At 41.3% G+C, this 23,794-nt stretch overlaps 1 protein-coding gene across 1 annotated transcript; it reads left to right on the top strand.

The window, feature by feature from the left end:
• The first annotated feature begins 7,937 nt into the window (after positions 1-7,937).
• On the top strand, positions 7,938-21,933 carry LAPTM4A (lysosomal protein transmembrane 4 alpha). The gene is made up of 7 exons (XM_082481845.1): positions 7,938-8,106; positions 15,138-15,258; positions 17,501-17,577; positions 17,694-17,816; positions 19,033-19,128; positions 20,525-20,623; positions 21,143-21,933. The coding sequence occupies exons 1-7, from the start codon at positions 8,008-8,010 to the stop codon at positions 21,215-21,217; spliced, it is 690 nt and encodes a 229-aa protein (XP_082337971.1). The 5' UTR covers positions 7,938-8,007; the 3' UTR covers positions 21,218-21,933.
• The last annotated feature ends 1,861 nt before the right edge of the window (positions 21,934-23,794 follow it).

Below are 23,794 nucleotides of genomic sequence, written 5' to 3'. Positions count from 1 at the left end.
TCAGAGAAGCAATTAATTGCAGCAATTTATTTGTGTTTGGAGTTTAGCTACTCTGTGTTAAAGGGCAGTTCTCTTGTGCTGTGATTTTTGGGGTAGCGAGCTGTACAGTGAAATTTAGCACAGCAGGATTGTTTCAGGCAGGTGAGGGGTAATCTTCAAGGGATGCCGTTTAGCAGCCCACTGTCTAGAATCTGCACATCTTGGTGTTTGTGTCTCCATGTAGGGGAAATATAGGCAGTTTATGAATGGACTGAATAGACCAAAGGGCTTTTATCTGGAAAGTAACTGGTTTGGAGCAGATGCATAACACGAAAATACATGGCCTTACTGGAGAAACAAGTACAGCAAGTTCAAGGATTTAAAAGATGTGTTAATGAGTATGTGGATAATGAGTAAAGTTCTGCTATCTCTGAAGCCAATGGAAAACATTCATCGACTTCACTGGGGCCAGGATGTTGCCCAAGGTCTTTGTTTAGCATTGAAGATAACCTCTGTGATGCAAAAAAAAAAAAAAAAATGTATGAAGGAGATAAAGAGAAACTCACAAGATTGGTAGACTCCAGATTTCTTCTGCTTTTTTCTCTATATCTGTTTGCAAGCTTTTTGATGTCTGTGTAATTATGTTTTATTTCAACATGTTACAGTATTTCAAATGTTCATTGTTTTTATAATAAAAAATCAAAACTTTTGCCCAAAGCCCAGCACTCATGAGCAGTTTTGTTTAATTAGTTTGTATGTGTGTGCGCAAGAGCATGTGGTTTTGGCTAAAACCATTTCATTTTCAAGCTTTTTTGACATACTGTAAATGTTTTTTAAGAGATTTCCTTCATTTGAACCCTTTTATGTTTAGGAAATCCTCATTCTTCTGTTGTTGGGATAAAAGAACAATCAAGACCTGTAACACTGACAAGCTGACTGCAGTGCTGATGACAAGCAGCAGCAAATTATATCGCCCAGTTTTTCTGTCAGATTCATCAGTACCACTTCTGCTGACATCAGCGGTATCAGGAGAGCTGTATTTTCCTTCTGGCTCCACTGTTTCACAAATGGGAAGTCATCACTGTGATACAGATGGGCTCAGTAATTTATAGCGGCACCTTATTTAAGACCACATTCTGATGTAGGCAAATAAAATACACTCCTACATCGAAATACTGTCGATGGTAGGCTTTCCTAAAGAACTGCGGAGCTCTCTTCAGGGCAAATTTGCTGGCAGTGTACTGTTTGTGTGACTCATCTGCTGTATCGGTGCCGTGCCGTGCGTAGTTAGGAAGGGTGTGTTGGGTACCATTTGTCGATAGTGCCGGGAGCTTTTCTGCGCCACATCCCCCAGCGCTGCTGCTGCATGGGCTCTCCGGGATGGGACAGTGTGCTGAGGATCTGGTTCCTCCAGGGAATGGACTGAGTTTAAAAAAACCCAACTAAAGCAAAACACGAAGCACTCTGAAGCTGCAGTTAACTTCCATTCTTTCACTTCCTAGTCCTCAGTCCTCAGGGGCTGAAAAGCCATCGTTCAACTTAACAACTGTCTTTGCAGATGGCCAGCACCTCTGAAAAGCAGACCTTTGAGCCCCTTATGAAACTCCCCTTCCTTTCATCACTGCATGCTCAGGCTACTCCCTGGTTTCTATGCTTTTAAGACACGTCTCCCCTTCTCTTCTATGAGAACGAACCGTTCTGCACAAATCATCAGCTTGCTATCCTGCTTCTGGCAGCAGGAGCGTTAAACAAATGTGCCTGATATGCTCATTCTCCTAGTCTCTGATCTTTACTAGCTGGAGAGTAACGTACGTCCTCAGACAGGAGATTCAGCATCCTTCCAACAGGTTGTAGCATTGCTTGTGCTATAGCTGAATGTTTTTATTCTCTGGATAATCCCTTAAAAGGGTAAATCTAGAGTAGCCTCTCTTTGGTCATTCATCAACCCAGTGTAGTCTAATTGCCAGTTCATGGGTCGGATCCAGCTGGCTCCCCCTGCCTTTTCCTTAAGCAATTTATTAGTTGCTTGAGTGGCACATGCCTCGGGAACAGCCAAAAGCTCTCCCTGCGCCCGCAGATGGCCCAGCGGCTGGAAATCGAGCCTCTGGTGCAGCCGCGGCATGGGAGGTGGGATGAAGTGTGGCTGGGAAAACATCTATGATCTGGTTAGGAGCTAACAATTAATTGTTACAGCAGCAGCTGCAAATGATGAAATACACCGCTTTATGTTTCAACTTTGTCTTAAACTCAGTCTGCTCTATTTTTGTAATGACGCTCTTTCTTGTGGGAAGCCTTCTGAAGGTGGAAGATTGCCTATATCCCTAATAATAGGGCCATATCCCTAAGCGATGGGTCCGTGAGTACCTCAGGCATTAAGATGTGGTTATGCTGTAACTGATGAACTCCTGACCTACAAAGTTGTGTTTACTCACAGGCAGACTGCAGTATGCAGATGCGGAGGCTGAAGCTTTGCTTCACACTCAAACCGTGGTGTAACACCGTCAGGGTTAAGTGGGGCAACGGCAGAGAGGAATTTGGCCTGCTGTTCCATAATTATCTGTAAGTGATCATCGTAATCGTCTATAATTACCAAGGTTCCACCCAATCTGCAGATCAGTGGCACAGCTGACATATCTGTGTGAGCCGAGTATCAGGTAGACATGTTAATTGCTTGGCAGAAAATAATTTATTTGCTACGCTAACAACACAGACCTGTTCCATAATACTGAAGATGCTCCAAGGGTAGGTGGCTCCTTGTGAGGAGAGAGGGCTACAAAGATCAGATAGAGGAAATCTCGTCCTTCTGTTATCATACGGAGCCAGACCCAGGGGTCTTTTCAAGGCAAATTGAACTGTCCAGTGTGTGCGATCCCTGACATTCAGCTCCACAGATGTTCTCACCTGCAAAGGAAGCGTCGTCCCGTACCAAATGTAATGCACTGCTCTCACAAACTCCCTGTGCCACCTTGGGAAAAAAACACTGCAATGTGTATGCACCATCCCATCAAGAGACTACTAGAAACTTGGTAAATGAGTTTATGTCAAACTTTGATTTCTCTATCCGTGTACTATTTTCCTTTGGTGGTGGTTCTGAGTACGGTAAGTTAGGGTGACTTGTGATAATTAATTAAGCACTTTTGGCAGCATCAGCTGCCTGCCACTGTGTTCCTCCTGGAAATACTAGCTGATGTCCCAAGCTGCAAAGCCATTCAATGAGCCAATGCGTAAAGAAAGAACAATTACAAGAAGGCAACTCTTCCTCCTTCCCTGAGCAGGCAGCGTCCAGGTCCTCAGGCTCCTCCTGCTCACCCTGCCAAGATTCACGGAGCGGCAAGTCCAGGCTGAGGGCTGGAGGGGGACACTGCCTGGAAGTACAGGACACCTCCCATTTCCAGCACTCACTTTTGGTCACGGGAAAGTACTGAGATACCTGAACTTGCAAGTGCCATTTAGATAGAGGAAAATGCTGTATGTTATTTTTAGACATTTCTATAGCTCCTCAGCTGTATGAGGGCTCTTTTAGTTTGGCAGATTTTGATTCTGTAAGTGAATATAAGAATTTTTATCCAGCATTTGCTATTCAGAAAACCTGAGCGTACAGTGAGTAACCCAGAAACACAGTCTTGTGCCAATATAAGTTTTACATCACGCTGTCATATTTTAGATGCTTTTCTAACCCTGACTTTCTGATCCATCTGTTACGAGTTAAAAGCTTTGGAACTGAGTTAAATTGACCCTTGCTGGTAAAAGATAATTCATATTGTTAACAGCCATCAGCTAGAACAAAAAGTACAGAAGCTTGGAACATTACATTAGGAATCCTAAAGTGACGTTGATTAATTCAATAAACAAAAGTAAAATCCAATAACCGCAAAACTCATTGCAATACATTCTGATTACTTTTGTATCTCTTTTACAAGAAACAACTGGATCTTCGAATTACGGAATCACGGAGTTTTCAGAGTTGGAAGGGACCTCTAGAGATCACCTAGTCCAACTCCCCGACAATTAGCCAACTCCCGCAACAATGAGCTTGTTTTCTTCTAGCAGAATCCATCTTGGAAAAAAAGGCTGGTAAAATTTGTTAATGCTGACTTCAGGATATCTAGGATTTCACTGTGTGAGTCACGAACAGGAAAGTTTCCCTCCTGACTAATTCATTTTAGGTTTTTTTTTCCTGCTCATTGATATGTTAATGATTTGCTTTTACTCCAGTACATTATATTTTTTAAGGAAGCAAAAAAGCTAATCCATGCTCTCAGCCCAGATATTTTTCACATCTTCTGCACCAGCTCTATTGATTTTTCTAAATTCTGTTGAAGGAATCTGGTGTTATATACTGCAGTATCTATGTAAAGACATTAGTTTCCCTGGGATGTTGTAAAGCCTTGCTTTTTTGTTTTATTTAGTTCTTCAGTGGGGAAAATAACCAAGTCTGAGAAGCAAAGTCACCTATCCTGTTTTTTTTTTTTTTATTTTATCGTGTAGAGTAGCAAACACACACATGGAGTAAAATTATAGAAAAAAAATATAGAAGTAGCTTGTTACTGCCCTCATAGACAAGAGCCTTCCATTTGTTGGAAAAGCTCCAACAATCCCTGCACTGCACCTTTTATCCCCTGGTGAAGAAGCCACTGGATAGGAGACTTGCTTGATGTTCTTATCGCTTTCACTAGCCTTTACGGTGTTGGTCACATCAGTTCATCTCACTGTGCCTCAGTTTTCCCAACCCCAAATGGGACAATATTTTCATTGTAAAGTGATATGAACTCTGTCTGTGGAGGTTACGTGCGATTATAAGTTCATGGTCTGTAGGTTTCCCCTCACATACACACACACACAGAGTGAATGCTGAAGCAGAATAGCACCTCATCTTTCATAAGCAACCTGGCAAGAGTTCCGTGCATGCAGAGACGCAATGACTACAGCCTAAGTCTAAACCAACATCTTTTAGCCAAGGATAGACTGAAGAATGGCACAAAAGGGAGAGACTGTGGAGTTACAAAACTCAGCATAAAACAGTGCTGTATTGCTTTGACATCTTGCAGGTGTTGAACTTAATTTTTTGAAGCTTAAAGAGAATGCAAGCTGGCCTCTCGTTAACATGATCCTAGCTGTTCTACTGTCACGTGTTTTTATATTATTTTCAAATATGATTATTCAAAACTAATAATTTGTGTTTGGTAAAACATTGCCATGCCCTCTCAAGACAGAAGTTCAGATCTCCTGTCTAGACATGGGTTTTGAAAGACCTAACATGTTTGGCTAATGAGGAACACCATGACATCAAAACTTCCCTTTCTACCTGCTGGGAAGGAAGGAGTTAAGTGTCATGCTGGTAAAGGAATTCGAATCATTCTCTTGCAGCTGCTTCTCACTTGCAGATACGGGTAGGGCTTTTTCTGCTCTTGCTCTTGTGGAAGTGGAGGATGTGCTCCCGCAATGTCAAGGTCCTTTTGCTATTTGGGAAGAAAAGTTTATCTCCAGTACTCTCTGTCTCTCTCAGATTTTGCTCTGGCTGTCATGACTGTAAGCTGAGACCTTCAGAATTTTTCATATATTTAGCCTCATAAATCCTCTCTGAACTAGCATAAAGGAGAGAATTAAGGCTCAGAGAGAAGGAAGCGTCTTGCCTGAGGTCATTGGGGCTGCTTGTGGTACGGAAGAACTGGAATCTTTCACAGAGGGTAGGACTAAAATCATTAACCTATTCTCTCTTCCCCCAAGTACAGGAAACAATGCAATCATTCTCAAAATACTCTTTTAATCTTTCCTTCTTTCCTTTCCTTTTTTTTTTAAGGGAGGAGAAAGTGCAGAGGTTTTTTATGCCCGCTTAATAGTTCCACATCAGTCTAGCCTGCTGCGGAAAGCTGCTTTGTGATGTTAAATGACATTCCCATTCTTCTTCCCAGTATCTTTGTTGTCTGCAGGGTATAACAAGCAGTGAAGCTCAAGGGAATGGCATCAATTTTTATTCTGAGCCTGGCTGACAAAGATATGAACACTTAATTAAGATTTCTTTCATCTCATGAAAATAGCACTGAAGATCTGAGTCTGACATGAGAGCTGCCAGCGATCCTAGGGAAGGCAAAGCATCCGACTGCAAGATCTTAGTTGGAACACTTGCCCTCACAAACCATTTGAATTGAGAATAGAATCTAGGTGTTTCCAAGTAGGTGCCCTAAGTGGAGCGAGAAGCTCCTGCTTTCTCTTCTGACTCACTGTAGTCCTGTGAATTCCTCTGTCACACAGCAACAGATCAAGAGGAGGGAGAACCTCTCTCAGCTTCGCAGGAACAATGTAATCAATTCAGGCGTGCACGCTGCAGGAACAGTTGGCTTAGGCTTCGCAACGTGCCATCTGTGAGAAAACCAATTTTTTAAATGGCTGATTACAACAAAATGCACATTCCTTTCCTATTTATTTACATGCATGCATGTATATTGATTAAAATTAGTCCGGTTTTGCTACATTAAATCAGTGTTGATAATTAAGCATCTGTGCAGAGGACTGAGAACATTAGGAGCACTAAAGAAACAAACAATAGTTTATAATAGGATCATTACAGCAGTCTTAGCAGCACTTACAACATGTTTATTCAAAAATGAAATATGCCCTAAGAAAGAAAAACACCAATTATGGAACACAGGGGATTTAAAATAAATAGGTCAGTTTTAAAGCCTTTAAGTAAATAATTTCAAACAACTCAGCAACAGCTCATGTTTAAAAATAGACTAAGTAGCTGAAACAATAAAATGTATTAATTGTAGGACCTGGAATATATCAAAAGGACGAATACAGTCACCTTCATTACCTTCTCATTGCTCAGAGTGAAAAAACTCCGTATGTATGACATACATCTTGGTGTATATATGCACAGCAAATATTTATGGTTCTATGAGTGTCTCAGATTGGTTGTACACGGCCAAGAAGGAAATACTTGCAGCTGCAGCAGCGTTACAATAAACTGTGTGCATATCTGTATCAACGGCTCAGGTCTGCAAAAAGCACCGTCTGCCCTTGGGTCAAAGGGAGTTTATAGCTCCGGCTCCGTATGAGAACAGGAGATCTGGTGGGGCAACCTCTTCCCACATACACATATGAAGGCAGCACTTGGGATTTAGACCCATTATTTCTAATTAACACACGTTATCTGCCAGCATCTGCTATTTTCAGTGGGAGTAATGAAGTATTATTATTATCCACTCACAAACAGAGAGTTTAACTCACAGAAACGTAAAGCATCTCTGTGGACCAAAACTCACCTCTTTACCCTCTTATCACATGCCCTCTTAGCATGTAACACATCATATTAATAAATTAATCCAACACATTAATGTGAAGAATAGCAAAAGCTACATCACTGGCTGAATTTCAGAGAAAGCCGTGGGATGTTGGTAGTATCTCAACGCAGGCCCCTTCGGGCTCTGCTAAGGAGAGATCTTCTCCATTTTTTTCTGGGAAGAAAGGCTTGTCGCTGGACAACGCAGTTTTCCCCGCAGGGTTTCGGCTGTCTGCTCGGAAGCCGAGCACCAGCTCTTCACCCTGGCCAACCCCCACCCGCGCTGCGTGGGGGAGCAGGGAGAGCTGTGCCCCGGAGCGCCAGACATGCACAGCCAGCGACCTGCCCCGACGGAAATCCGCCATGCTGAGCGGTCCCAGCCCTGAGGGGACCGTGGCGGCAGGAAAGGACTCCGCCCCGCCATGGCGAGCCCGACGGGCACCGCGCCTCGCCTCAGGTGAGCCCCGCCCCGCCGCCGCAGGTGAACGACCGGGCGTTGCGCCCAGGGATGCTGTGATTGGCCCGCGGCGCCGCCAATCGCCTGTTGCTGCGGCAACGCGTACGCCTCCCCTCCCCCCGCAGACACACCCCCGCGCCCCCGCTGTCGGCGGCTGATTGGCCAGAGCGGCGGTGACGCGCGCGCGGGGGTTTTACGGCCCGCAGCTGGAGGGGAAGTGGCTGGAGAGGGCGAGCGGCGGGCCTGGAGGCGGGAGCTTGGTGTCGCTGCTGCTGCCGCCACCGCCACCATGACGTTCAAGCGGAGCCGGGACCGCTTCTACAGCACCCGCTGTTGCGGCTGCTGCCATGTGCGGACCGGCACCATTATCCTGGGCACCTGGTACATGGTGAGAGACTGGCGCGGGGGGCAGCCGGCGCCGCTGAGGGGGCGGTGATTCGGCTTGTGTGCAGCGCGCATGCGCGGGAGCTTCGGCCGTTGGCTGGGCTGGGAGCGGTGGGCGCGGAGCGGGTAGCGCGCATGCGCCGCCGGTGGGCCTGGGCTGGAGGGGGGGTTCTTAGGGGGGGTTCCCCCACCTCTCCACTGGGGAGTCCCTCTCTTTCGGGGGTCCGCTGTCGTCGAGGCAGCCGTCACGGTTGTCCCCTGTGCCGCTCCGTGCGGGGGGAGCTGCATGAGTGTTCCTGGAGTCACCTGGAGTGGTTCGGGTCTCTCTTCCTTCCCGGGGTCTGCTTCGGGTTCGGCAGACCCAGTTGTTTCTCAGCGGCCTCCCTTGTCGTGGTCAGAAAAATAAAACGAAGGGAAAGTTCAGGGCATTTTAACTCGTCTCTCCGAGGGGTTCTGTGACTGTTCCCTTCCTTAGATTGGAGGGACTCTTACGTGTTTCAAACAGTACTGAACGTGTCCTTGGTGGGAGAGGAGATGGTAACGCCTGGGGGGACTGGAATTTGGGGTATGTTGAGAACAGAACGACAAGACGTGGTTCCCCTGAGTAGTGAGCAACCTCTGAGAGGAAGGTGAGGGTCTTCAAATCAGCATTGCTTCTGCTTGCTGAAGAGCTCTGTGGAAGAGGAAGTTCCTGGTTATTCGGTACTTTGTTCTCAACGGTGTGGTTGGGGAGCAATAGAAACAGGTTTGGTTTCAAACTACTTCTTGTTTTCTGACTGGTGGGTGCTTTTTCTCTGAGAGGGAGTTTGGTGGTGAAGCTGAAATATTAAAGGTAGTTTTGAAATAAAGTAGAAATGTGAAAACAATATCAGCAAGTTAAGTCCTGGACACTTAACTTCCCCTAGTTCCCTTAAAGGGGAACTGAGATCTGTTTTTTTAAAGTAGTTTCCTCATCCTTCCTTCCCCTTGCCCTCATGGGCAGTAAAAATGGGAGGATAGTTTAAAAATGTTGCATCATAGCTTTTCTGTTCTCCTGAAGCTGTAACCAAAGCCTGTGTTCTTCACCCTTCCCCAGACTATAAAAATGGAGAATGATGAATTCTATGCCTTGATGTGAAGGAGCCATGCACAGAAACTGCTTTTACAGGCATGGGGTTTCAGTTTGGAGAGTTCCTGGTTTATCTTCAGCAAGTACAGAGATCTTTTATTTTTTTTTGTCATCGCGTCCTTCCATTGACAAAAAAATGTAGAGGCAATTAATAAAATGGCAGGAGAGAGGGATGGAAGAAAAAAGCAAGGTAGGGGGGTGGGAAGTGTAACAAAACTTTAGGAAAGGGGTATTTTACTCTTTTTCAAAAAGAAATTAAAAAAAAAAGTCTTGGTGTTGATTAAGTTCTACTATTAGTTATGTAAAATGCAAAAGTATTGCAGTATTGAACATGAGACTTGTTCTGAAAACCTGCAGAACTTCCAGAAGTTTTACCCCATGCTAATGGAGGGAGATCAAGAATAGGTTTCTGGTACCTCAAGTAAAAGCATAAACTGTTAACAGTAAGAAGACAGTCATCCTTGTTATGGAACAAACACACCTTGCTGCCTTCCCTGCTTTCGTTTCCTGCTGGCAGGAGTATCTAGAAACCCAGGAACTTGGCGGGGGCGGTGGGCAGGAATGTGCTTTTCCTGGACACAGACCCGGTAGCACTTCCAGCTTCTACCTCTCTTGCTGTGCTTCCGATTCATCTTGTTGCCTGGATGTAACACCTCTTCCTCTTTTCTGAATCTGTGCAAGTGTCTGTAGTGCTTATGGCTGGTCATTGATGAGGCTGATGGCTTCAGCGGTGGAGTTGTATCTGAGGCAAAGTGTTCCTTTGATCTGGTGTAACTGCTACAGATTCAGTGTCTGCAGGCTGCTAGAGGGGAGAATATAGATGAGTTCAGGGTAGTAGGGTGCACACGAAGTACTTAATCGCTGTGTTTTTCTATAAACTGTATCAAACACTTTGTTAAATTATGCATTGAAATTTTTTATCCAGTTCTTCCCAGCTGTCAGCTGGGTAAAGGTGATAAGTCTTAAGTTTGACAACTGTTAGCTGTTTGAGCTGAAATAAGGCCTTTCCATAAAGTCTTAGGTGATCTTGCTTTGTACTTTAAATCAGAATTCAGCTATAATTCATACTTTTTAAAGGTAAAGTACAATTTGGAGAGTAAAAATCGAACTTATCTTGCTGCTGCTGAACTTAAAACAAAACAAAAATTAAAAGGGCCTAGGGTATGTCAGGTTGTTTAGACATGTTAATTAATGCACTATTTAAGTATATCACTTCAGTCTTACAGACCCTAGCTTGTGATAAGTATTTCTAAAACAATTTAATAATCTGTGCTTGTAAGTTACAGTGGGACAAATAGTAATAACTTCCTGTGTGGGGTGGGCTTTCTTGGTTTTTTTGTTTGTTTCATTTGGTGGGGGATTTGTTTTGTGAGGGACATAGCTTTTTGGTGGGGGAGAAGGATTAGTTCAACAATAACTTTCTCTTACTGAAAATCTTTGTCAGCCTGTATTTACTGGATACACTGTGTTCTCGTGCTGTGCAGCCCTGAAGGAATTTGATACCAAACATAAAATGGAGTCTCATAGCAATCTACTCCAGATGTTTTAGTAAGATAAGGGTTTTGGCTATTTAATACATGTGCGTTGTTCTTATGTAACCATTTCTTTAGGCATTTTCCTATTCCTTGCTTATTTGTATACTCTTAAATCTTGCATCTAATTATCTTCTCCTCACTAAAACAGTTTTATCACTATCCTTGTTGTGTATTTCTGTGAGTCTAGAGAAAACAAGGACATTATCTTCTAAAATGTCCGCTGTGATCAAACAGCATCTTGTAAGCATGCTTCTCTCTGTATGCTGCTGCTGTTTCTGATAAATAGATAAAACTGTATTTGCAAAAAGATGAGTTAAGAACACTTTTAGCAGACTCATTCTTGAGTTCCAGAAGGAATATAGTTTGGTTTACTCCGCAACACCCACTACTGTTCTGTGTAGGAAGGAAAAAGAAACCTCCTATTCCTAGCTCCATAACTGCAAACGTGTGGCTTTGAAGTTTTGTTTCTTCCTGTAAACTTTCTTATTAGGCACAGTGCTTTCCAGAAACCGGAAGCATGAACACTGCCCTGGCAAAAATCAGATCAGAGTTCAGTAAACAGTCTAAAAGTAATAGCATTGTTTTGGAGGGAGTGGCTGTTTCGTTCTGGCAGCGAACTTCAGTGATGGAGTCAAAATGATGCAATTGCTACTGGTTAGCAGGAAGGTCAGGATGATCTCTGCAGTGGTTCCTTCACTCAACAAGACTCCCAGAAACAAAGGAATGTAGTTGGTCTCAATTTAATCTTGACAATGCTAGAAGCTCTGAAATACCCTACTTAAAATTGCTGATTTTTTTGTTTTTATTTTTTTTTCAGTATTATAATAATAAAAAACCCTAAAACAACAAAAACCCAAAACCTCAGTCTTGGTTTGTTTCTTGAGGAACATGATTAAGGAAAAATACTGGAAAAGTGAGAGGAAGATGAGAAAGTGTAGTAGTGCAAGGCAATTTCCCTCTTCTTTCCCACTTGTAAAAGGAAATAAGCAGATGATAAGTAGGAATTCTCAGAGTGCTTGGGGAAACCTAGACTTCATATTCAGGCCTCCAGAGAGATGAAGCACTTACATGATTAGGCATTAAATGTATACTATGGAGATAAAGCTCAGTAATTAAAAAGCTAATGCTTGTTATAGTCCCACAGTCTTTTTGAGTTTTGATCATATGAGGAGCTAATATTTCTGTTACCAGTTTGTAATAAATGCTGACTTTCTACTTGAATGTCAGCTATTGGATTTTTAAATTTTGATATAAGCTCTACTAAACTTCAATTAAGCTCAGTTTTCCCAGTTTTAAGAGTAAAATACACTTAAACTACTATGAAACTAAGTTTATCATCTTAATGGAACTATCTTTTGAGTAAGAATTTGAACAGGCATTTTGTAATAGTTTTTGGCTTCCTACCAAAAAGGACTAGGATGGGGACTGCTGGGGTTTCTGAGGTGTTGCCTCAGAACAGTGCACCATCCATTGAGTGCTGGCTTGGCAGTGTTGGTGTTTTGTTGTTTTTTTGTTGTGTGTTTTTTTTTTGTTTTGTGGTTTTTTTGCAGGTGGGGTGGGTGGTTTTAATCTTCAGATTACACTGGGACTTGCCTAGGCTATGCTTTTTCTGACTCCTTCGTGTAGACCATTTGTGAACATATATTTTATTTGCAGTGAGTATATTCTGTTAAGCTCTGACAATGCCTTGCAATCCAGACAATTCTCTTGCTGCCAGTCACGTTGACTATCAAGTTGAAACAAGCCTTGTGGTCTTGCTGTTATCAAGCTTCAGTGAAAGAAGAACGGTTGTAGTTAGAATACAGGCTCTGGCTTCCTGCTTAAAAGGACTCCTAATTTGGAGTCATTGGTAACTCGTAATTGAAATCCATGTGTTGAATACAACGAATTGCTCAGTGCTGCGATATGATTTGCAGATAGCAGTAATGGAGTACTGGAAGCCCTGGGGTGTTAATTGGCAGAGGTTTGGGTTTGTTGTTATTTGTTTTCTTTTTTATTTTTAAGTTACCATTTTTTATTTTGACTCACTGACCCTAATAGATGGGATTTTGAATGGCTCTGTAATTTCCTATTTTCCTTGCATGCTGTTTCAGATTGAGAAAATTAAGATTTAATACTTTGAACTGCACTCAGTAACTAGTGAAATTATTAAGGACTTCTGTATGCTAAATTAGGACCAAGGATAGTATGAAAATAAAGTGACAGATGTAGGATCACAGTCTCACAATTCCAGGGCATCCAAATTCCTCAGTATTCGATATTAATTCGAGTGCTGCTTGCTCTTTATCTTGAGGCAGATAGCCTATCAAGGCAGTTAAGCTAAGTATTGAAGTAATACTGTCTTTCATCCTGAACTTTATCACTGTTTAAGTTAAAATGGTGACTGTGTATAAACAATAAATGATTTAGCTATAATTGAACGTGTGTCTTTGTGTTTTATGAAGTAGAAATCAATGCTTCAACTGCCAGAGATCTGAACCTTGACATAGGCTTTTTAAAACAAGTATAGAGCAGGAAGTTATTTTCCAAAATCTAGGTTGATACACCTGTTTCACTCAGAGAGGAGGAAATAGGCTTGAAAATACATTGAAAGCAGAAGGCCAGAGTAGAGAAAGACGAAACAGAAGTAGTGAGAGAATACAGTATTCTATACTTTTGAACAATAGTGAAGCAAAATAGGACTTAGACAAGTGGCAGATGAGCAACTTGACAGTTTGCACTGTGGGAAGTTCTGGCAAGGAGGAAAATATGCTCATTTTAAGGCTGAAAATATTGGTGGCTAAACTTAGTTCTTCACTGCCAGCTGTACTAGTTATTATATTTTATGTTCCAAGGCATAAAATGGGGGATACAAGTGGCTAAAAGTAGCTGGAATTTCTAGTAAGTTTGTATAATAGATGACATGATAGCATTTCTACAAAACGATTAGATTCAATTTCACTAAAGGGTTCTTTTTAGTAGAAAGTGTAAGCAAGCTTATCACCAAGTTATCTCTAAGCCCTAAGGAAAAAAAAAAAGAAAGAACCCAACAAAACCCTTTAAAAAAAAAAAAAAAAGACTTGTAGGAACTGTGAGTCTTAAAAGCTAAAACTTCTTTCTTTTAAATGTTCAAAAGCTGTTTTTCCTTATTGAAAACTTCAGTAATTGCGTGTAGACTTGCCACTATTACTATCATTGACTCCTGGAACCAGGCCAGTAAAAGAAGAAATATCTGGCAAATATTCTTAAGTTGTGAGAAACTGCAAACCAATCTTTTGTTTTCTTTTTGAGGCTAATTGTAAACAATCCTTCCGGTGCTGGTGACTGGGCTGAATACTGATTGGAAACGATTGCAGCTTGAAAATACCATCATGACTTTTTTTTTTTCGTTACGCAGCCTTTTTCTTTGGCTTGTCTGTCCAGATATTAGTAACGGGAACTATGCCCTTGCAAATCTTGAATAGGTTATAAATGCTGTGAAGGCAATTTTGCAGAGGCTTAAACTACGTTTGACTCTGAGCTCTTAGTGTTACTAAATGCATTTCTGACGTGTACGAAAATGGGGGAACAGAAATAGTCATCAGTGGCAGTGTAAGTGAGGAGGACAGATAAGCACATAGCCAATGCTGAATGCTTACAAATTTTGGGCTTGAATCTTTGTGTGAGATTTCTTTAACTTTACCTGTGTCTGTGTAACCCTACTGATAAGGACTGATGAGGCTTCAATAAATGATCTAGGGAGGGAGCCAGTTCTCCCCTGCTTGTATTAAAACTGTAAGATGGGAGAAACCAAGCAGCAAGCTACACCTGAGGACTAGAGCTGTAGTGGATGTTTCCCTCATACTCAGTATTTAACTGTGTGATGCCTGCACATCCCCTTGTACTACTTGCCCCCAGCACTATTTGAAAGAGTAGGGTGCGGTACCTTATTTGTGCATTAAATTAATTCTGCCTTTTAACTTGTTGTAGAAAACAGAAACTCTTTCCAAATGTTCTTCATTGTGGCTGTTGCTGTACCTTTTCCTTCCTGGCCTCTTTTAACTGTTCCCAGTTTCTGGTTCACAAATCTGTGCATTCATCATGCAGAATCAGTTTAATTATGTCATTTGAATCCTTACAAACCCTATCCATCATCTTAATTGTTCAGTTGTCATTTGTTAAAACTATCAAGTGTCCAGTGCTCTCCTGGGTTTTTTGGTAGTGGTTTAACTAAATCAGCTTGAAATTTATTCATAAGTTGGGTTGGTTTGTGTGTGTTGTCTTTTTTTTTTTTTTTTTTTTTTTTATTCTTCCACAAACAGGCAAAGCAAAGAGTTTATTTCTAACTGAAACAAAAGGTTTATTAGCATGTCCTTAACAAGATCATAGCTGTTGCAGTATAAATAACCTTAAGATAACTGTGATCTTTCTCAGGTGGTGAACTTGCTGATGGGCATCTTGTTGACAGTAGAAGTGACTCATCCAAATATAGTGCCAACCGTTGATATCCAGTATGAAGTTATCGGAAATTACTATGCTTCTGAGAGAATGGCTGGTAGGTGTATAACTCTGCTGTTTGATTAGAAAATAAAGCATGCGGTATCATGCGTTATTTGCCTTACACTAGTGTGCAATATATACGTACAGATCTTAAATATGGTTGTCTTGTTTTCTGCATTTCTCTCTAATTATTCTGGGATTGAGGTCTTCTACAAGAGTAAAAAAAAAAACATTATGAAATAAAAATAATATTTCATGTATTACTCCTAAGCACCTTAAGTGATAAGATTTCTAAAGATTTCTTGGTCTTCTAATCCTTTGAGTGTTGAAGTATGTGTGGAACATCTCTGATTCACTTTCTCCGTAAACATTGCTGTGTCAGTAAAACAAAAAGCAGAAAACTTTTTAAAGATTTTTTTTTTTTTTTTGGTGATCCTGATAGATTTAGGGAAAGAGCTTACAGCTATTGTGTAGGAGTTTACTAAGAGGAAAACCATTCCATTTTTCTAAGAACAGTGGAAGAACTGGGATGCCAAGTACCTGACTGAAACCACAGTATTTATCTTTGAAGTCTGACATGCAGAAACAGAAGAGAAAGCATCATGAGCAGAATTAAACCTACTTCCACTCTGTTGTTACAGATGAAGCATATGATGTGTACAAGTGTAATCAGTGTCAAACTTTTGTCTGTAATGACCAAGTTTCTTAACTGTAGTATGATATGTAAACTGGCATACATGCTTTGTGGTTTTTTTTCTTGTTTTCAAACGTGCAGAAATATGTTGAGTATGGCACTTCTTGTGTGTCTCATCTAAGTCTGCTGTATTACACTAAAATTTAGGGAGGGTCAGATGCAGTTTGGAGCGGAGATAAATAGTACAACAGAAATCTGGATTTTGAGAGTTGTGGCTTACAGCCTTTGTATTAGTTATTCACGACTTGAGTTGAGCATCTCAGTTCTGACCTGTGACTGTAGTGATTGTCATGACTATGACAATGACTAAGTGCTTGTTATTAATGCAATGAGAGCAGAAACAAGGACCACGTACTTAATATGTTGGCTTTACGAAGTAAAATTACAGTATATACCTGTAAAATGTCCTATGTTTTGTAGCAAATGTTGGTGCACTTGGTAGCTTTAAGCTTGTATGACTGAGACATGCTTTTGAAGGTTCTTTGTCCACTCTTTAGTGTAAGATAGCTATCTCACGCTTTTGACTTAAAGATTCTTGTTTCCCATGTTGGAATATGGCCTAGAAGGTTTTGTGTGCATGAAGAGGTATTACAATTTTGATTGTGCGTATGGATATTTAGTAACAAATCCTCAGAAGAAAACAATGCTTGTTGGTTATTGGTGAGCACTTAGGGTTCTCTGATCATTGCAATGCATTTCAGATGTGGAAGGACCTCCTTCCTGATGCCATCTGTATATGTAGATAATACTATCTTGTACTGAATTGAGTAAGTGCTTCTACAGTGTATCTTTCAGATTGGTTGCAGACTAGAAAGTTAGGATTCGCAGATCATCTGTTTCAAGCATGGGAACCACAACAGTTTGGCTTCAGTACTGCTAAAAACATTAGCTTACCACATCTATAGACTGTCAAGCTGATTTCTTTCTCTGTGTTTAAAATGTAAACTGTGCTTGCTGTAGGAGAATGAGTATAATCTAACTAGTGGAAAGCAGCTGTGCTTCTGTCATCAGTAACTGTGATGCACAAGGAGAATCTTTATCATTCAGTTTCCCTGAGTGTCCTGATTCTGCTACCATTTGGCTTCTGATCAACTGCCTTTTCTCGTAAATAATGGGATACCTTCCACCCAGTGATTTCCTGTTTTCTGTAGTGTTACCGAAGGAGCAGTGCTGCTCCCACTGCCAATGACTGAATTACATAATCAAACCATTTTAAAGTGTAAAGGTTGATACTGTGCTAGCTTCACTTAAAATTCTTTCCAGTTGTGAAGTTAATCACCCACATACTTTTAGCACTGACATATATTGCAAATCAGCATCATTATGCTGCATTACTATCAAACTATGTCAGGCTTCTAATTGGTATGTCTGAGCTTTATTCGGGCCTTTTGATTAAGGCAGAGGGATTTTTTCCAAACGCCTGCTGGTTTTCTTGATCCAGTTCTTTTTCCATTAGGAGAGGTTGGAGTTACTCAATTCTGCTGCTGCACAGATGAAACGAGTGAGGACAGATCATAGTAATCGACGGAGCTTGTGTACCTGTCAGCTGCAGTGTGACAACTTCAGGAAATGACTGATGCTTATTGTTTTTCTTTTAATGCAGAAAATGCCTGTGTTCTGTTTGCGATCTCCCTCCTCATGTTCACAATCAGTGCAATGATGGTGTATGGTGCAATTGCTGTAAGTATATTTGGAGTACATGGTTTTAAAACTGCTACTTGATTTTATTTTTTTTTTAACAAAATACATTACAGGCTGCTACTCTTTTTTTTTTTTTTTTTTTTTTTTCTTCTTAGCATCGTGTAGGCTGGCTGATCCCATTTTTCTGTTACCAACTCTTTGACTTTGTGCTCAGTTGTCTGGTTGCCATCAGTTCTCTTACCTACTTGCCGAGAATCAAGGATTACCTCGATCAGTTGGTAAGTTTTTGTTCAGCTCAAGTTGGTACTTTACGTTTGGAATTAAACTTTGGTTTGATTGGATAAGTGACTGAGCTATAGTTACCTTCCTGTGCATGCGAAAGAGAAATTCAGGCTGCAGCAGCCATAGGGGATGCCTGCTGGGGTGGTTATGAGAATGAGAGCTTATCAGAGGTGGAAGGGCCAAAAGTATCATAGCTCTCAAAAAGGAAAGCTGGGGAGAGTGAAGAAAGAATTGTGATGGGAGTTGTTGGTTTAAACTGTTTCTGCTACATGTGCACTCGAAACAAAGGTGTTCCTAACCCTTTAAGCAATGAGGTTCTGTGGCAGGTTTGCTACTGCTGGTAAAAAGGTGTTGACTATTATTTGGTGGGGGAGAAGAGCGTAGGTAAGGATTGATGTAGGGTTCTACAGCATTATGGGATGGAATCTGAGATAGAGGGTTCCTTTTTATGTTCTATATAGCTTTTGTCATTTTGCAACGATACCTTGTAAGGAAACTGTAAATGGAGCTGTTGTTAACACTGCCTGTGTTTTAACTGCAAGAAGACTCAATGGATAGAACACACTGTCAGTTAATGGGGATCACATGCTGTTCCTGGCTGGTGTTTAGATATGTTCAACTATATTTATTTTTTTTTTTTTAAAAATCCTTTTAAAACAGAGATAAGCAAAAAATAATTGGATCGGTGTTTGAGAGAAGCTTTGTTACTGTGGTCGGGGAAAGAGAAGAGTCAGAAATTTGCAGAAGCTCTTTGTTTTTGCTCTTCTGAAGTTTGAGGACAATTTTTTCTGTTCTACTTTGTACACATGTATTTTACTGGTTGGACTGACAGGAGGTAATTATACCAAGTCATTAAAGAGCTATCGAGTAGAGGATCATTAAGTACAAATGCTGTGCTGCAGCTGTTAAAAAGGGAATTTCATGGATGTCTGTATTAGCATGCGATTGAGGAAGTGACTAGGGATGTAGACAGTACAAATATCGGTAGCCCCCTTCTGTAGTGACCTGTTCTTGCAGGATAAATACTGTGCTTTGTGGGACAATAAAGAAGAAACTAGAGAGAAACAGAACTTTTTGTTATTTCTGGGGGAGTAGTTTACGCAAGAGTTTCATTTGGTGTGAAGTTTGGATGTCCTTCTGTCATATTTGTAACTACGTAGTGTTTGTGCTTATCTCCTCCCTTTCTCTCCTTTCCCTATTTTTATTAACTAGCCGGATTTCCCTTACAAAGATGATCTCCTTGCCTTGGACTCCAGCTGTCTCTTGTTTATTGTTCTGGTGTTCTTTGCTTTATTTATCATTTTAAAGGTAAGTTAAAACTTAAGCATATGTCTGTTTCAGGAGTTACTATATTAAGATGCTATCAACCTGAGTTAATTCTCAATGCTGAATTAAGAACTTGGCTGACTTCTTAACGCTGAGTTAAGAACTTCTTTGAGCAGAATTGTTAGGATGTTCAATTACAGTATGATTTAAGTCTTATATTTTGTGTACTGGTGTCTTCACCTAACTTGTTTGTATACAGTGGGGCAATGTTTGTGCAGCTCTGCCCTTCCCAAGTATGAAGTAGGAATGCACAAAGACTTCAAATACCATCTTTTTGCATATGTGGAGATCAGCTTAATATTTGTAACTAAGCTTGTAGTGAAACAATATAGAGTTGCTGCATACGAATTTTCTAAACAAAACTTTTAAAATCTCTCGCTGTGCCGAACAAATCAGGGTGCATGTTTTAGAATGAAGATGATGGAAGGAGGAAATGCATAGGTTAATTCAGAGCTGCATCTTGCTTCCTACTGAAGGGTGATATTACTGATTATTTTCTTTTTGGAGATCTAAACACAGAGGCATTAATTTGAATTAAAAAAACTTGTGCAGACAAAGCGTATTAGAGAAATGAGTTGATAACATACATTGGCCATGATAATATTCCTTTATTGCACTCAGATTGAATTTAAGAAAAAAAATAAAATGAAGTAATGAAGAAGTATTTTACTCATTTTCTATGGTTTCTTCAAGAGGAATGTCTGACTGGGGAGTGGAAGCCTAAGACAGTAGACAATATTGTTGTATCGACTGGGAAATTCGGTACCTTGTATATAACCACATGCTAACTTGCCAATGAAGAGTTCAGAGAGATTAATGTTACACAGATTAATAATAAAAAATCTAATCCTTATCAGAGCATGACAGTATGACTTTCCACAGCAGTTAATGTTGACTTAAAGTCCAGGCTACTTTGCTCTACCGTTTTCTCCTTGCCAGCCCAGTTGTATGTTCGTGCTAGTCCCACTGGTAGTTGGACAAATAGTAATGCTAACTGAGGGATGAGTAGGATTGTGCTTTTGGCCTTTTCTCCTCCTCCTCCTCTTCCTCCTGGCAAGTCTGGACTGAGATCCACAGAAGCTTAAGCCCGTTGGGGATTAATTTGATTAGCACCGCTGAGGCAGATAGACAGATTAGTTAAATGGATCTGTGAATTCTTTTGCTAAAACCTGTGTGGTTCATTCTCTCTCAGTCACTATGGTAGCAAAACTAAATGGGGAACAACATAGGTATGTGGCTAAAGCTGTGAAATAGCAACCATTTCTCAGATATGTATCGGCTAAATTGATTTATGCTCCTTTTTGTCATATGAATGTAATCCAGTATTTAATTCCTGAATCAGCTCATGCATGAGATCTTTAAAAAATCTTTTTTTCAGGCATATCTAATTAACTGTGTATGGAACTGCTATAAATACATCACCAACAGAAATTTGCCAGAGATAGCTGTGTACCCTGCTTTTGAAGCTCCTCCACAGGTAAAACCTCTTTTTGAGATTAAAGGAACAAGCATCGTTTAATTTTGAAGTAGAAAACCACCATATCCATATATGCTTACAAGCCTTGTCCAGTGTTCTAAACAAAGACTGGAAAGATTAAAAAAGTTAAAGCAGCTAATGTAACTAAGAAATAAGCCATGGTAACATTCATATAGTGCATAAAATAGGAGGGTTTGTAGAGAGAAATCTTTGAATGTTTTTCTTGCAGTAGAGTGAAGCTTTCTGGTTGGCACCAGTCAAAACCTTCCTTGCTGCTTTGCAAAACCAAGAGACAGTGGGGTGGAGTGAATGACCTAGGGTTAGGTTCAGCAGAGCAGTAAACTACTGTCGCACTTTCTTTCACTTCCTCACTAGCTGGCTAGAAACAGCAGTAAGTTCTTAAAAACATTTGCCTGCAACAGAGGATTCAGTTGCTGATGGGGCACATATGGTTTTGTTCGGGTTTTGTTTTTTTTCTAAACCTTCTGCATTAATCTCTTCAAAATGTCTTCTTTTTAGTATGTTCTGCCCACCTATGAAATGGCAGTGAAGATGCCCGAGAAGGAACCTCCACCTCCCTACATACCTGCCTGAAGCAATTTTTATGTTAATTAACATCTGTACCAGCTTCTTGGGGGTTTTGTCTTTTAATCTTGCAAAACTGCTTAAGTAATAGAAATATTCAGGGCTTTAGGAGCAAACTGTTCTGTTTAAAATATGTTTGATATAAACTTACTAAGCAAAACACATCTGGGAGTGATTTTTGTTTGCTTTAATTTTTGTTCTCCTTAATGCTCTTAAACATTTTATTGCCTTGGGGGCCTTATACTGCAAGAACTTATGCATGTGACTAACTTGTGGCTTTTAATAATACCAACTGAGCCAATCTATGATTGAAGTTAGCTACAATTATAAGTGTCTGCAGGATCGTGCCCTTAATTTATATTAATTTTTTTAAAAGTAGTTCATAAAGACAATCTGATCGTGCAGCAAAATGACAGTTTGCCTTTATCCATTTTTTTGGAGGGGGAGGGGGTTTGAATGTGGTATATATGTGACTTTTTTTTTACTTTGCACTTTTCTCATACATTATCTTACCTTTTATTGTGTTTTTTTTTTTGTTTTGTTATCCTATGTCTTGAACCATAGTATTTTTCAGGAAGTGAGGGTAGCACAGGAGTTGTATTACAATGTGCTGCGAATGCAAGAAAAATAAATAGAAATGTGGAAGATGGTTGCATGCTTCTAATCTTATATGTATTTTCCTCTTTGTGATAAATGATACTTAAATAAATCTTTTAAGAAACGTTTACCAGTAGCCTTGGTTCATCTGTTTGTTGGGGTTTTTTTAAGTGCTTCAGTGTACTGCAGATAGTCCAACGTACATGCAGCGTAGTGAACACTGGATTCCTACAGGTTTTGTAGTGGTTGATCTGTGTTCTTCAGTGAAAGTCCTCCTGTGGGTGGAGAATGTGGATTCCCTTTAATGTATGCATGTGTATTGCAGCCTTGGCAGTTCAAATACTCGGGTGTCTTCTGCTTACCTTGTTGCTACTTACGTGTAAGCTGGGAAAAGGGAATTGTACTGGAAGCTTCTAGCCCTTGGGGCAAATTTGGTGTCAGGTGGGCTCGGGCATTGAGAGCAGGACAGACACCCAGTAGGACTACAACATTATTTACATTGGAAAATGTCCAAACTTGTTGGACATATGCCGTAACTTCAGAAATGTTCTTTAAAAAAAAAATAAAATAACAAAAAACCTCCACTATGAACAACAACTTCCTACTGTTCCTCCTCTGGAGTAAGAGGTAAAAGATGATTTAATGATCTGCTAATACATGGAAAGAAAATATGTCTTTTGACTTTGGAAGATAAAAGGGATCTGGAATTAAACTTTGGGGAAGAGGATTCAAATTGCTACAGCATACAGGTTGTGGGTTATTCCAGACTGTTCAAGTACATACCTCCTTCCTATCCCCTGACATGTTTAAAAAATGTCCTGTCATTACCACACTATCAGTAATAAGTTCCTTAGTTTTCTCTTCACCAGAGGTGCCATATGTGAGAGCATTGTAAACTCCAGTGGTGTTGGAACACCTCGTGCCACTGTTCTGCCCTTCCACTCACCCTGTCCACCTGTGTACCTCGGCAGCTGCACTCAGCTTCCAGGTTTTGAGGAAATGCATTGGATCTGGACTCCCAAAGAGAGATCCAGGTACCGTGTGTGTTACAGAATGAGGCTAAAATCCTGCTCCTTCATTAGCTGTCTGACCGTGAGCAGGCACCAAGGGAACTGGGGAGTGGTGTTGGATATGGGCAGACAGCTCCAGCCACGGGGGTGGGTGTTGAGACTTCCCAAAACTCGGTGGGTTGGTGAGTGAGGGAGCAGAACTTGGCACCAGCAGGCACTGCTTGAAGAGTGTGTGGTGTGTGTGCATGGGTTGGTCCTGAAACAGAGCTGCAGCCCCCTCTGGGAGATAAAAGCTGTTGTACTCCACTGGGAACCCTGTCCTATGGTGTTCCTCTGCATGAGGGGTGGCGTGCCCTCTACCCTGACTCCACCTGCAGGCTCTGTGAGCGTGATGGTGGCCTCTCCTGCAGTGCAATGGAGATCAAACTTGCTGAAGTCAGTCAATACCTGCCCAAGACAACGCTGCTGGTGGGCTGCGAGGGTGAGGTGGTTTGTTCCTGTTCTAAGTTGGGGCTTCCTCTTCCCTGTACAGAGGTGAAGCGAGAGAAGATGGTTCTGCAATCTTATGTGTTGACTGCGAGTGTGGTAAAGGTGTCTTCTGAAAGACTGTGCTGAAGATGGTAGTGGACTGGTGCCCAAACCATGCTTTCCGTTAAAGCTCGCTGCAGCTTCCCGCAGGCTCTGGCAGGCTTCGCAATGCTGGGGACCAGACAAAGCGCCCTGGGTCGGACTGGTCAGTGGTTTCTTGTGCCTCGGGTGATGACGCTGTGAGCTTTTTCTCCGGCTCTTCGCAAATCCTGCCCTGGAGATAAAGCCTTGAGACCAGAAATGCAAAGTTAGCGCACCTGAATCAAATAACCCCCGTGGAGAGGGAGGAAAAGGTAAGTCTGGATTTCGGCTTCCCTGGCTCGCAGGTCTGAACCCAGCCCTTCACCGTGCAGCGAGTTCCCATCTTCCAGCCCTCCCCTCTCCTCCTCCT

This window comes from Vanellus vanellus (genome assembly GCF_965231255.1).
Source record: "Vanellus vanellus genome assembly, chromosome: 3".
Classification (NCBI taxonomy): domain Eukaryota; kingdom Metazoa; phylum Chordata; class Aves; order Charadriiformes; family Charadriidae; genus Vanellus; species Vanellus vanellus.
Note: the sequence above shows the minus strand (reverse complement) of the source record. Positions and strands in the feature narration are given on the sequence as shown.